The sequence below is a fragment of the Heloderma suspectum genome, chromosome 3 (assembly GCF_057233095.1).
Source record: "Heloderma suspectum isolate Gila_16-S chromosome 3, 16-S_ref, whole genome shotgun sequence".
Lineage (NCBI taxonomy): Eukaryota > Metazoa > Chordata > Lepidosauria > Squamata > Helodermatidae > Heloderma > Heloderma suspectum.
In genome coordinates, this window is record NC_139460.1 from 111,788,132 (window position 1) to 111,803,300 (window position 15,169).

Below are 15,169 nucleotides of genomic sequence, written 5' to 3' on the forward strand. Positions count from 1 at the left end.
TATAGAAGCCTTAGCATAGGCAACACCATATTTGTTCAGCAGATCAGCTGGCTGCCCTAGGTGGTTTCAGAACATACTTTACTCCAATCCCAATCCATTTCAAAACTACTAAGGCAACTAGGACCCATTCAGCACAAAGACAACAGGAAGTTTATATCTTCAGCTTCATTTACTAGGATCTTCTATGTTCATGTTTTCTGTGTTACACTCCTATTTCTTTAATATCATTTAAGGGAGCAATATGCAATGAATATGAACTTGAGCACGCTCCGGAAGAGAGCGCAGGATAGGAAGGCCTGGCATGCTATGGTCCATGGGGTCACGAAGAGTCGGACACGACTGAACGACTGAACAACAACAACAACAACAAGGGAGCAATCCTATGTCCGCTAGTCAATGGCTAGATGGCTATAGGATAGGCCAGTTCCTAGAGAACTGACTTTCTCTGCTTCTGTGCTCTGCGCTCAGAAGAGGAGTGTGGAGTGGCCAAAATGGGGCATTTTGGGGGGCATTCCGGGGTGGGGAAGGTGGAAATGCCGGTACAACACATCCTATGTGTCGTCCAGCAGCCTCCTCCCCCGCTCTGCCTTCCCGCGGCTAGACAGCCAAAATCAGCTGTCTATCCGCAAATGCAGGGCAGGAGAAGCACAGAGGGAATGATCCCCTCTGTGTTTCTCCTCCCCTGCATTGGATAGGCAGTCACCTCCAAGTTTGGAGGCAGCTGCTTATCCCCATAGGATGGTGCCCTAAGTGTTGTAAGTCTCCATATTCACTGTCAAATTATGTTCACGCATCTGTATCAGTTGATGATTAACAATGGCATGCCAATATCCACTGAAAGATATTGCTTGAACTGATATGAGGAATCTGCCATAACATGAGATGGAAAGTTTCCAGATTTTTTAATATGGCATTTTGCCCTGATCCCGACAAGTCAAAGACACCTTCAAAAGCATCCTTGTGGCTTTTGTTTAATTTTTTTGTAGTCTGCAAATTGTTAAAGATTCACTTGGACATGAACACTTTAGCAATCTCTAAATGGCATTGAAAATACATTGAATTATTCCAAAAGAATGACTAAACAGAACATTCATGTCTTATTGACCATGCATTTTCTTTACAATCCAGACTTTATGGAAGTATCTGCAAGGAAAACACGCTCACTCCAAATAACATGCCAGATGTCATCTGTTTCTCAAAAAACGATTCCTCCAAAAAGTAGAGGATAAAAAACCTTAGCATTCCCTGCCTATGTAAACGGGCCTCAGGGATATCTGTTGGTTCAGGATTACAATCCTTAATTAGCAATTGTGGGAATCCCTGACCATGCATTCTCTTTACAATTCAGACTTCATGGAAGTATCTGCAAGGGAAAACATGCTGGGCATCATCTGTTCCTCAAAAAACCCGACAATGTAGTGGACAAAAACTCCTAGCCTTCCCTGTCTTTGTAAACAGGTCTCAGGGATAGTTGTTGATTCAGGATCACAATCCTTAATTAGCAACTGAAGGAACCCCTGACTCTATGAACAATCCCCAAAGCAGCAACCCCCACCCTGCCCCAACCCTTTCAATGGATACTAGGAAAAAGGACAGATGTATACACCCATAGAACATTTGAAACAGGCTTCCACAACCTGGTACTACACCCCCAATGGTACCAATGACAATGTTAACTGGGAATGATGAGAGTTGTAGTCCAACACATCTGGAGGGCACTACATTGGGAAAAGCTGGTATGAAACAACAAGCAGGCGCAATGCTGGAAACTATGAGTAAATGGGAGTCAGAGATGACCTTCACATTTGTTCATTATTGATTTTGAAGCATAAACTGATGAGTATGTTTGTGAACCTCAGCGTTGAATACTGCTGGTGTTATTAGCTGTTAGGGAGCAGAACCTGCCGGTGACATGTCATTAATAATATAAATGATGGGGTTTGGCGCTCTTGGAGCCACAAGGAAGCAGCTATGAAAGATTCATTTGCAATAAAGAAAAACTAAACTCATTCAGATGAGGCTTGGATCTTCAAGATGCTTAAGGGTTCCTTCAAGATGCTCAAGGGAACACAACTTTCAGAAACAACTAAAGAGGTAAAGGAAGCCATTATAACAAATGCACTACCTTATTACAAATCGGTCCTTTGGGCTATACTGTGAAACTAAACCCCATCACTGGGCATTTGAGTGCAGAGAATTGAGGAAGCAACACATGGCTGCTGTGTCTGAGAATTATAATGGCTAATGCGAAAGCTTTTGGCCACACTTCCACAGGCGGCAGGTGGCAATGCTAGGGAATTTCACCCCTTTCAGATTCATATGAACTAGTGCTGTGCTGAAACCCCACCTGCCCTTTTACAACCTCTTTGTTTCCCTGCAAAAGAGGCAGTTGTTTTTCTGCCTCTTTCGCAGGGATGTTGAGAATTTTGGAGACCGTACTGTAAGGAGGGTCTTACTGTTATTTGTCACCTTGCTGTAAGGAGGTGGCTGAGGGGTTCATGTGTGCTCTTTCTTTTACACTTTTTGTCCACTTCTGTCCTCTCTGGCTGCTTGAGCTTTCTGAAAGGCCCCCTAGAGGACTTCGGCTCCCTTGAGGCTTTCCAGCACAGCTGCCTGCTGAGTGCCTGAAAGCTGAGCAGGGCATTTTTTGTTTTGTTTTGTTGTTGCTAAGTCCTTTTAACAACGACAACAACAACAACTCCCCACTCAGCTTTCAGGCACTCAGCAGCACTGGAAAGCCCCAAGGGAGAAAGTCCTGGTCAAGTCGTCTAGGGGGCCTTTCAGAGAGCTCGAGCAGCCAGAGAGGACAGAACTGGACAAAAAGTGGTAAAAGAAAGTGCACATGAACCCCTTGGCCACCTCCTTACAGTAAGGTGAGCACTGAAGCCTTGCACCCAGAGAAATTTCTCCAAAATTCTCACCGCTTCCCACAATTTTCAGTTGCGGTTGCTTTTCATCCCTCTCCCCAACAGATGGTCAAAAGTAAACATACACAAAAATTTGGCATGGTGCTAACATGAACTAACAATACTGATAACAAGCGACTGGTGCTTTTCCAGGGGTCCTCCCACTCAAAGCCAGAGCTTTTGATCCACTAGAGCAGGGGTGGGCAACATGTGGCCCTCCAGATGCTTTGGCCTCGACTGCCATCACCCCTCACCATCGGCTATGCTAGTTAGGGCTGATGGGAGTTGAGGGCCAAACATCTGGAGGGCCACAATTTGCCCACCCCTGCACTACAGGCTCCCACTAATGAACAGTGGAGGCGAGGCAATTTTCATTCATTCACTCTCTTCCCTCCAGCTCTTCTTCATGTCACCTCCTATGGTATTCTGTAAGAACCCCCAACTCTGCAGAGCAGGTTTTGGAGAACTGCAGGAGGGAAGCAGGAAAATTAGTGAAACTGTCCTTCCTTCCTGGTAGCACTATTTCCATAAGCAGAAATCCATTCATGGGATCTTTGAAGCCAACCCATAATAATAATTACTAATTGAATTGAATTATTAAGATCCATAGCACACTTCACTCTTCAACTGTAAAGCTAAAGGCAAATGACATGTCTCCCTCATCCTTACCAAAACAACAACCCTGCTGCCATTACACTTTTGTTTCTGTTTTTTTAAATGGGGGGAAGGGGGTACTGGAGACAGAGACCTGGCTCTTCACTGCCCAGTATGCTTGGAATGCTTTGATATTTGATGTTGATGTATCCTGATCTTTCTGTTCATCTTGCCCCAGGACTAAGAGCTCACTCCCAGGGGATTAGGAGCCTGAGCCTTAACCGTGGAACAGTTGAGATTTTAGGATTAAGACACAGCATACTTTGGCTTTTGATCAACCTGATTGGTCAGACGAAGAGCAGGGCCAGAAGCCTTGAAAAGGAGATGATGCAACTCATATTTCTCCCTTTGTATTTTCCATCCAACTATTCACTCTGTTTAGGCTTTCTTTTTTCTTTTAGCGTTATGCTTGGAGTGGAGATCTGTTTATATTCAGCCTTGGTGCTGCAGAAAAAATGCCCTTAAGCAATTTACTGTATTTCAGCCAATACCTCTATACCCCCAGACTTTCAAATCAGAGACACTTCTTTGAGAATGAGGAGCGTTCAAGCACATAATAAGGGACAACAAAACTTGCAGCCTTACACATCCTTTGTATACAACAAGGCATTCACCAAGCCTATAGCTTGTTTGAAGCCATTCAGGGATATTCAGGAACAAATAACCAGCATGAAGGGCATAGGAAGAAAAGTGGTAATGTAATTTTGGTGAGAATGGATGCAGACGGACAAGGAGAGCTGAGTTTCCAAACATTCTCTTTCCCCTCAGAGGTGTGCCTGCTGATGATCATGGTGGCTGTTGCCACTGAAGAAAAAACAAAGAGCATTCTATCCTGACGAGCACCTCTACATCATACATTGATGGAAAGAAGTGAAAAAAGCTTCCATTACAATTACCTTTGAGCTTCCCATGGTAATATATGAATAAATACATTCTAGGTTAACATTAATTGTATACGGACAGTCACCACCACATGACAGTCTTACACGGCTGTTGCAAAATACACAAATTCCAACTAGGCCAACGGCTTAAAACTTTACACAAGAACACAACTGTTTTCTTTTAAAAACAACAAAGAGTCTTGTGGCACCTTAGGAACACATTTATTCTGGCATACATTTTTGTCTGATGGCGTGTAAGTGTCCACAAAAGCGTATGCCAGAATAATTTTTTTAATCTTTAAACTGTCACAAGACTGGTAGTTGTTTCTGATGCAACAGACTAGCACAGTTACAAACCTGGAAATTGTTTTCTTTTAGACAGATCTTTTGGAGTTAGTGGATTTTGTGTTCTATAGGAAATAGTAAAGAATAATCTGAACGTCAAGCCATTTTGACCACATTTCCTACTGAAAGCTTCAGACCAGTCTGACCCCTGCATTGGAAGCCTGCATTCTAACCTCACCACACCTCTGAACAGACACTGGCTGCATTCAGCCTTCATGATAAACCATGGTTTATCATGACAGGAATGAGCCTATCCTCCCCCTGGGTTCACAAGCTCATCCTTCCTCTCTCCTCCTCTGGCACAGTCACGAAGAGGAGTTAATAAGCATCTGCTTCAGTTTGAGATTAACCATAGTTTGGCATGTTCTCCAAACCCTAAATTGTGGATAATCTTATCTATGGTTTGTTGAAACAAGCCAGCCTCATCAAACATGCTTTGGAGTTGGTTTGTTTCAAAGAAACCATAGTTAAGATTAACCACAGTTTGTCAGAAGGGGGGAACAAGCCACATTTTATAAAAATTGCAGCTGTGCTGGAAGGGCAGGGGGGGGAGTGTGTGAACCTGGGGGCAGGCTAGGCTCAGACTTGTCATGATAAACTATGGTTAATCTTTAGGAGAACAGCCAAAGACCTTTATGTTATTCTTTAATGGAGGCTGGAGCTGCTTCAGGGGGGAAAGCCACTGCAAATAAAGGCTATCCTCTTTCTTATTACTATGGCAGGAAATAATAGTAGCACTATGTGAATTGCATGTGTTAGATAGGCTATAGAGAGAAAACCAGAAAAGTCGAAAACTATAGTAGCGATATTACTGGAATTACTCTAGCATCTTATCTGTAATGTTTACATATTTATTTTTAAATTTGCCAATTATCTTTCATCTCAAAGGGTTTACAAACAAATGTATATACCACCTTTGCCCCAGTGGCTTAAGCGTATTGGTGAACAAACTTGAAACCAGCACACATTTATGTTTGGGTTTGAACTCTACACCGCAGTCTCTTTACATAACTCATCACATAGCTAGACAACCTACTTGATGAAATAGTCTCTCCCATCTCTGTTTGCCGTCATCTCCCATCCATAGGAAGATCCCTGGTTCAAGGTCCAGGTTCCTGAAGGAGGAGGCCAGCCTGAAGATTTGGTCCTGTGGCTAAAAAGAAAAGAAAAGAAAGAAAGGAAACTCATTAGTATAATAAAATGAGCGTCATCAATTCAATACAATAATAGATTTTGTGAACCAACCCAGCATTTTGTACACAAACCAACAGTAACCTTAATACACTCTAGAATATGCACATTAAAAATGCACTTGATTGTATAATAATCAGGTGCCTTGATTTTCAATTCTAGCCATATTTCCTGCTTTGGGTAGATTAAACTGAATACTTCAACCAGCTTTTCACCTGTGAACTTAGGAATTCAAGTTTCAAGAAGTCTTTTAAACCCCCAGTCCACCACCAACACACCCACATTGAATATTTGGTGGATATGAGGAGTCATACACACACGTATCAATGTACATCTCCCCTGATTGGCTCAGGAGTCCCCCTTATATGCAGGGTTGTACACACGACTGCCATGGCTGGCACATGCATTGTCATTGGAAGCAGGGCTAGCTGATGCAACCCTGCAACCTCCTCACATGCACTTTCAAGGAGGTTGTGTGAAGCCCCTTTACGTTGTAGCCATATCATGACAAATAGCCCTAAATTTGGTTTGCAGAGATGTAAAGACGTCAGTAGCTACCTAGCTTCTTCCCTAGTCTATGTCTTACTCAATGTCCTTATGCTTTCCAAGTATTAGTCATTTTAGACCACTTCCTGAAGAATAAATTGATGAATAATTAATGAAGAGATTCATCATGTTAGCTCAGTCCACACCCATCATATGCACAGAATTCCACAGAACAGCCATTTTGTTTATTTTGTTTTTGCAAGGTGACACTGGTATTGACCCATTTCTAGGGAACTGCTCAAAAAGATTTGGCAAAATGTAAACTGCACTGTCAATTTAATCTGAATGTGCTCATTGGAGAAAAAAAGCAGAGAGATACATAATTTACTGAGCTAAAAGAACATTGACACAAATTATTGAAAGACGCTTGCTCCTTGGGAGGAAAGCTATGGCAAACCTAGACAGCATAGTAAGAAGCAGAGACATCACCTTGCCGACAAAGGTTCGTATAATCAAAGCTATGGTTTTCCCAGTAGCAACGTATGGCTGTGAGAGCTGAGCCTTTCGGACTGTGGTGCTGGAGAAGACTCTTACGAGTCCCCTGGACTGCAAGGAGGTCAAATCAGTCAGTCCTAAAGGAAATCAACCCTGAGTGCTCATTGGAAGGACAGATACTGAAGCTGAAGCTCAAATATCTGGCCACCTAATGAGAGGAGAAAAGTCACTGGAAAAGACCCTGATGCTGAGAAAGATTGAAGGCAAAAGGAGAAGGGGTCGGCAGAGGATGAGATGGCTAGATAGCATCACCGATGCAATGAATGTGAACTTGAGCACACTCTGGGAGAGAGCAGAGGACAGGAAGGCCTGGCGTGCTATGGTCCATGGGGTCACGAAGGTCAGACATGACTTAATGACTCAACAACAACAACAAATATATTTGTCTCCATTCTTCACATTCATCATTATTAGTTACTTTACAGGCATTTGCTTTGTATTTTCCCTTGCTAAATACAAACAGTAACAGGACTATGTTGTAATTGCTTTTAAAAACAACCCTTTGAACACCACAGTGCAGTACTGGGATGCTACAGGATGCGTACAACAATTTTTCATATTATACGCTAATGTTTAGAATGCTCTTATGAACCTCAAACTAAACAAAGCAGTAACATTACTCAAGTAATACCATAGGAGGCTTAGTATATGTTAACAACCTACATTAAATCCATGGGACGTGATTCAATGCACTGTGGGCAGGAATCCCCAGAGCCACAAAAGACACCTGTTTCTCTCTCGCCCCCCCCCCCCCCGAATCTATGCACGTCTATGGATGTACACCCACAGCACGATGGTCAGTGCACACCTGCTATTCCCCATCCAGCTCTCCATTTTAAGGATGCTTTATCACATAAGGTGGCACTGTCACAAGTATAGGGCATATTTCATAGATAAAGCTACTGCTTCATATCTTCAGTCTCAAGTCCCAACACAGCTCATTCTTGGCCGCTACCTCTAATTGTGCACTGATTGTTTTATATACAACTTATATTATATTGGGGTGTATGTGTGTGTATGTTGTGTGTGTGTGTGTGTATAATTTAAAAACTCAGTTATTTCAGTTAGGTTATACTTGATAACTTTGTCCCAAAGTTTGTGGTGTCCTCCTATTTTAGAGGAGAGGGCCACGGTGGCTTAGTGGTTAAGATGCGGAACTACAGACTGGAAGGTCGGCAGGACAGCAGTTCGAGACCTGAGTGCCATGTGATGAACTGAGCTCCCGTCTTCAGTCCCAGCTCCTGCCAACCTAGCAGTTCAAAAGCAAGAAATTGCAAGTAGATAAATAGGTACCGCTTTGGCAGGAAAGGTAACAGTGTTCCGTGCACCTCAGTGTTCAGCCATGCCGGTCACATGACCACGGAAGCGTCTTCGGACAGCGCTAGCTCTTCGGCTTAGAAATGGAGATGAGCTCCACCCCCTCGAGTTGGACACGACTGGCTGTGGACACCTTTACCTTTTTTACCTATTTTATCTTCATATTATTTTCTTCTATCTGTTTAATGTTATTAAATTGTAATCTCATTGACTGGGCCTTATAATTTTACCTTTCTCCAGCATTTAGCTACTTTAGATGCTTACAAACAAAACAAATAGCAACCATGAAATGTCTTTTTTTGGGGGGGGGGGAATCCAGAACCTTTGTTATGTCTGGATATGCCCAGGAAAATGTACACATTTCTAAAAATCTAGACATATGCATAAGTCAGTCCAAAACTCAGTCTTTCTAGTTTATGGTATTGACACATGCCCCCATAGAGTAGCAATTCTTAAATTTAGTTGAGATGTAACAAATGCAGCATGGATCCTATGCAATGCTATTTTTAGTTCTGGGATTCTGTGCACATGGAACACATAGGAAGCTGTCAGGTTTTACAGTTGAATAATAGTCTTTTACCTTTATTATTATATGAGCAAAGGGCTGGATGTGCCTGATCTCATCTGATCTTGGAAGCTAAGTAGGGTCAGCCCTGGTTAGTACTTGGATGGGAGACTACCTGGGAATCAGTCTTCCTGCACTGAGCAAGGGGTTGGACTCAATGGCTTTGTAGGCCCCCTCCAACCCTATGACTCTATGAGTCTATTCAATAATAACAACAACAAGAAGAATTTTTAAAATCTGACATACTAAAATGCCTTAAACTAGAAACTAGCCATCTTCAGGCCAAATCGACTCCCCTCCCTCAAGAGAAGATGCCACATGCTTTTCTCTCTATTCCCATCTCTCTATTCATGTTTCTAGCAAGAGGGAGGATGGTGTTCTATGGATACTTGTACTGTTCCAGTTTCCATATGCCTGTTCCCCCGGTATTGCCTTTGCAAATTGTAGCCATACTGAAGTAGTCTGCCCCACATACACAATACATATGAGGGCTGAGCTCATACCTATCTTGACTGGTCCTAATCGAAAGGGACTCTTTTCAAGATACTCCTTGTTTTTGACATTCCTATCACTAGAGAAGCTAAGGTCTGGGAGAGTCCACAGAGTGAAAAGGTCACAGTGCTATTAGTAGTCACTGTCCTTACATAATTACTGTGTTTCAATTCTTTTGAAAGAAAAGGACAGTTGTGTTTTTGTTGTTGTTTATTTGGTCAGTCACTTCCGACTCTTCATGACCTCATGGACCAGCCCACACCAGAGCTTCCTGTCAGCCATCGCCACCCCCAGCTCCCCCAAGGTCGAGTCCGTCACCTCCAGAATATCATCCATCCATCTTGCCCTTGGTCAGCCCCTCTTCCTTTGGCCTTCCACTTTCCCTAGCATCAGCATCTTCTCCAGGGTATCCTGTCTTCTCATTATGTGGCCAAAGTACTTCAGTTTTGCCTTTAATATCCTTCCCTCAAGTGAGCAGTCTGGCTTTATTTCCTGGAGGATGGACTGGTTTGATCTTCTTGCAGTCCAAGGCACTCTCAGAATTTTCCTCCAGCACCACAGTTCAAAAGCATCTATCTTCCTTCGCTCAGCCTTCCTTATGGTCCAGCTCTTGCAGCCATAGGTTACTACGGGGAATACCATTGCTTTAACTATGCGGACCTTTGTTGTCAGTGTGATGTCTCTGCTCTTCACTATTTTATCAAGATTTGTCATTGCTGTCCTCCCAAGAAGTAAATGTCCTCTGATTTCCTGGCTGCAGTCAGCATCTGCAGTAATCTTTGCACCTAGAAAGACAAAGTCCGTCACTGCCTCCACGTTTTCTCCCTCTATTTGCCAGTTATCAGTCAAGCTGGTTGCCATCATCTTGGTTTTTTTGAGGTTGAACTGCAACCCAGCTTTTGCACTTTCTTCTTTCACCTTTGTCATGAGGTTCCTCAGCTCCTCCTTGCTTTCAGCCATCAAAGTGGTATCATCTGCATATCTGAGATTGTTAATGTTTCTTCCAGCGATTTGAACTCCAGCCTTGGCTTCATCAAGTCCAGCACATTGCATGATGTGTTCTGCGTTCAGGTTGAATAGGTAGGGTGAGAGTATACAACCCCGCTGTACTCCTTTCCCAATCTTAAACCAGTCCGTTGTTCCATGGTCTGTTCTTACCATTGCTACTTGTTTTTTTAGGTGGGTGGAAAAGAGGGAGAGACAGGATTGGGTAGGAAGCATGTATGCAGCAAAAATGCCTTACTGAAATGCTTGGGAGAAGATCAACTAATAGCTAATGCCTGCAGTAGAGAACAATGATAACTGGCAAATAGAGGGAGAAAACGTGGAGGCAGTGACAGACTTTGTTTTTCTAGGCGCAAAGATTACTGCAGACGCTGACTTCAGCCAGGAAATCAGAATATGGTTACTTCTTGGGAGGACAGCAATGACAAATCTTGATAAAATAGTTAAGAGCAGAGACATCACACTGACAACAAAGGTCCGCATAGTTAAACCAATGGTATTCCCCATAGTAACCTATCTCTGCGAGAGCTGGACCATAAGGAAGGCTGAGCGAAGGAAGATAGATGCTTTTGAACTGTGGTGTTGGAGGAAAATTCTGAGAGTGCCTTGGACTGCCAGAAGATCCAACCAGTCCATACTCCAGGAAATAAAGCCAGACTGCTCACTTGAGGGAAGGATATTAAAGGCAAAACTGAAGTACTTTGGCCACATAATGAGAAGACAGGATACCCTGGAGAAGACGCTGATGCTAGAGAAAGTGGAAGGCCAAAGGAAGAGGGGCTTACCAAGGGCAAGATGGATGGATGATATTCTGGAGGTGATGGACTCGACCTTGGGGGAGCTGGGGGTGGCGATGGCCGACAGGAAGCTCTGGCGTGGGCTGATCCATGAAGTCACGAAGAGTCGGAAGTGACTGACCGAATAAACAACAACCAATTCTTCTTTAACCCTCTTGTGTGATCTAGAGGACCTGCATTTTTCCCAATTTAAAATGATGCACTTGTAAAGGAAGGTGGGACCTCCAGGCTCTAGTAGCCCCCTCTGGTCCCCTGCCACCACCTCTCTAAGCTGGCCCTGCCAGACCCAAGAGGACTCCCCAACCTCCTCCCCACTTGGTGGAGGAGACAGTAGCCACTGAATTTAGCACTGACCCAGGAAAGAAATAGCAGCAATAGTTTGAGGTAGATATTTATTTACAAATAAGGGGTGAGGGAAGAGAAACAAGGCAAAAATACAATTTATAATTCCCACAGGTACCAGTTCCCCATTTGGGAACCCAACACAGACTAAAACAATAAAAGACTACATAACCCTAGTCACAGACCTCTGAGTAGAATCCTTTGTTAATGCAAAGTGTTCCAACACCTTCCACCTGGACCAGATAGAAACCAAGGACAAAGAAGGATGGTTGCTTGTCTCTTCTTATTAGGGATGGCGGAGAATTTCTCCACGAATCTTCGGGAGGCTGAGTGCCGACGCATTCGGGCCCCCGAAAGTGTTGGGGAAATTCTCCGTCGGCCCCCCGCCCCTTCCCCGGGATGGGACTTACCTTCGGTGAATGGCCCTCTCGGCGGTGGGTCCCGGTGGCGGTTCGGCGGCGGTTCGGTGGAGGCGGGGGTGGCTGCTGCCGCCGCCATTACAAAATAAAAAGTACAGTAAAAAAAAAACACACACCCGTGATAGGCTACGTGACGATTTACGTAGCCTATCACGGCTAGATTTCCAAAGTCAGCCATGATAGGCTACGTAAATCATCACGTAGCCTATCACGGGTGACTTTGGAAAAAAAAAAGCACGTACCCAAATGGCGGTGCCCCATGGGCGCCACCATTTGCGTTCCTTATTTGGACAGGGGTAGTCTACGTAAAGATTTACGTAGACTACGGCGAAAATAAGGGAACGCTATTTGCGTTGCCCTTATTTTCGCTGTAGCCTACGTAAATCTTTATGTAGACTAGATGTGCCAAAATAAGAAACGGAAATTTGCGTACGCGCTTCCCCCCCCCCAAAGTCACCGTGATAGGCTACATGACGATTTACGTAGCCTATCACGGCTGACTTTGGAAATCTAGCCGTGATAGGCTACGCAAATCATCACGTAGCCTATCACGTGTGTGTGTGTGTGTGTTTTCTTTACTTTTTTTTTCTCGGCCGGGGAGATGGGGCGCTCCTCCCCGGCCTGAATTTCGCCGACGAGGGATGGGGCGCCTCCCCTCCCTGGCCTGAATTTCGGCTGGGCGAGGCGAGGCGCCTCCCCCCTCGCCTGAACTTCGGGGGGAGAACTGAAGCACCTCCCCCCCACCGCGAAGCAAGCTGCGGGACAAGGTAAGTCCCTTTCGTCCATCCCTACTTCTTATCCTATTCCTTACCCAGCTTTTAGCTCTTTCATCTCCCGCCCTTCCCTCAGGGAGGATGAGTTGGATTTTTCACATCTCTCCAGCTGTGCTGGCCCCTTGGCAGGTCAAGCTGGTTTACGACCTTGAGTTCCTGATAAGGCCTTTGTCCTGGCACCTTTGATCCTGGCATGGCCCTCAATTCTTCCTCCTTTCAGGTTGCCTGACTTGTAAATCCTCTTGCAGGATCCCCCCCCCTCCTATCCTAAAACACTAAAACACAATCTAAAACTATGCAAAGTAAAATTAGCTCTTTCCCACCACTTCTTTGGCCCTGTGAGGCCTCTTCCTTGACAGTACTCTAAGTCTTTTTTTAAAATTATGACATGAAATATTTGAAATAAAAGTGAAATTGGGATGGTTGGGGTTAGTTGGATCCATGTTTCCCCCTGGGCAGGCCCCTCAAGGGAGAGACCGTGAGTTGAAAGTAATATGTAGGCAATTTAATATTCTCCATTTTACCTAGAGGGATGGTATTCCCCCTTCTACAAAGCTCTTCTCTTTGTTTCCTGCCCCACTGTCCAGGTATAGTTTCTGGGTCATGCTAGACAACATCTTCAGTTCTCAGGAAGTCCAAGTTGAAAAACAGCCCAACCCAGCTTGTTCAGGCCAAGGCCCCAGAAGAAAACAATAATAGTCTTTTGCTGGGAGAGGCAAACACCAGCTGCTATAGAAGGCAGGTTAGAAGGTTCTTCCTTGTTAAGGGCAGCTGGTTCCTCAGGGGATAGACAAGCAGCAGTAGTGATCAGCTCCTCCTCTAGTGTCCCTATTTCTACCTTCAGTTGCTGGCTTCCCCCTTCCATTCTCTTCCCCGGGCTCTGCCTTCTCATCCCAAAACAACCAGAGTGGAGACAACTCTCCTGCAGAGTCACTAGGCTTCTGCCTGGGCATGGCTCCTTACTTGGACATCAGGGAGAGGGATCCTGTAGACTTCCATCAGACTTGCTCTCCTTTCCCTCCTCACTGAGATCCAGAAAAGTGTGTTGGATGGCTTGTTGGCTCACAGAGATGTTTCTTTTCTGTTCTCATGGACTGTTTTACTTAGGCTCTCCCAGTTTCCCCAGTAGCTCTGAGTGCACAAATCCCTAACCTGAAGGTGAACACTTCTTCTCTCACTGGCTTATTGCTGGGATGCTCCCTGAATTGTTGGACAGGCATTGTGCAGCAGGAGGTGCTGGGCTCCTTGGGTGAATTGGGCTCAGGGGAAGGTGACTCTAAATCGTCTTGGCTTGGGGTCTGCAGGTTCACAATAATCAGCCTTGGGTTCAGTATTTCTAGTCTAGCCAATTTCACATTTAGATTTTATGGGATAATTTATCTAGTCAGTTTCACAACCCAAGCAATCAGTTTCACAATGCTAGAAAAGTTGCCAGCTTCATTTTCCCTGGTTGTTAGTTGCTTCTGAAAATTGTATTTTAACAGAAAGCCTCGGTGCTCCTCCCTCACACTCAGGGCATTGAGCAGCCCCATTTCTAATTTTTCTTCCAATATTTTTATTTCCTTAGATCAAATTGTATAAAAGTATACATTTTTTTTTAAATGAAAGAAAATGGCATAGTAACATTCACAAATTAAGCAACTAATTGCAGTGTGAAAGTGGCTAGGACAACTTGTTGGTTCCAGTAGAGAACAAAGGTTCAGGAAGCAGTTAATGAAGGGGTTGCTATGAACCATACACAGAGAGGCAGCTGATTTTAGATGACACACAAAAAATTTCATTTACATTTTTTAAAAAGAAACAGTTTAGGAGGAAAAACAAGCAAAAAGAGGCAAATCCCAGGAAAGGAGGCAAAAGCTCTTTAGAGGCCCTGCCATGTAGAATAGGTTCAAACCTATGAAATGGCTCTGCAACCAGAAATGCAAGCCAAGCAATAGACAAAAGATAGACATCCCTAAAACATAATCCACCTCCTTCTTCAGGGACAGTTTCTCCCCCTGTGCCTCAGTCCTGCATCTTCCTATCCAACCCTGCACAGGGATTGTGCTGGTATTCTGATATTTTCCTCCTTCGTGGATTTTTTGCAGTAAGAAAAAAGATGGAAGAGGCAGTGGGAAAATCTGGGAAGGTTACAACTGGATGATTATAGGTGTTTCCAGACTGGGGGGGGGGGGAGTCCTAGCATATTTTATTCAAAGTGGGCCTAATGGTCAGAAGCTAAATATATTTGTGAGATCAAGCCAATCAGCTAAAACACAATCCTGCAGGACTGGCTGTTTTCTCCAAGGAGTTATCTTGCCCTCACTTAAGGCTGTCTTGGAATTTTCTATATAATGATGATGTTAACAGGGTTGTGTTTTTTTTTGTCTTCAGGGCATGTTTTAGGGCCATGTGGATAATCAAGGAACTGTCCAGCTAAACAATTCTTCCAAAACCTTTGC

The 15,169-nt window shown here is 44.2% G+C and overlaps 1 protein-coding gene across 1 annotated transcript in view; it reads right to left on the reverse strand.

Annotated features, from left to right (window-relative positions):
* FRMPD4 (FERM and PDZ domain containing 4) overlaps positions 1-15,169 on the reverse strand; it is a 326,800-nt gene that overhangs the window by 102,801 nt on the left and 208,830 nt on the right. The window contains exon 2 of the mRNA XM_084841758.1: positions 5,823-5,939. Within this exon, the coding sequence (XP_084697884.1) occupies positions 5,823-5,939 (117 nt within the window). The remainder of the gene's footprint in view (positions 1-5,822; positions 5,940-15,169) is intronic.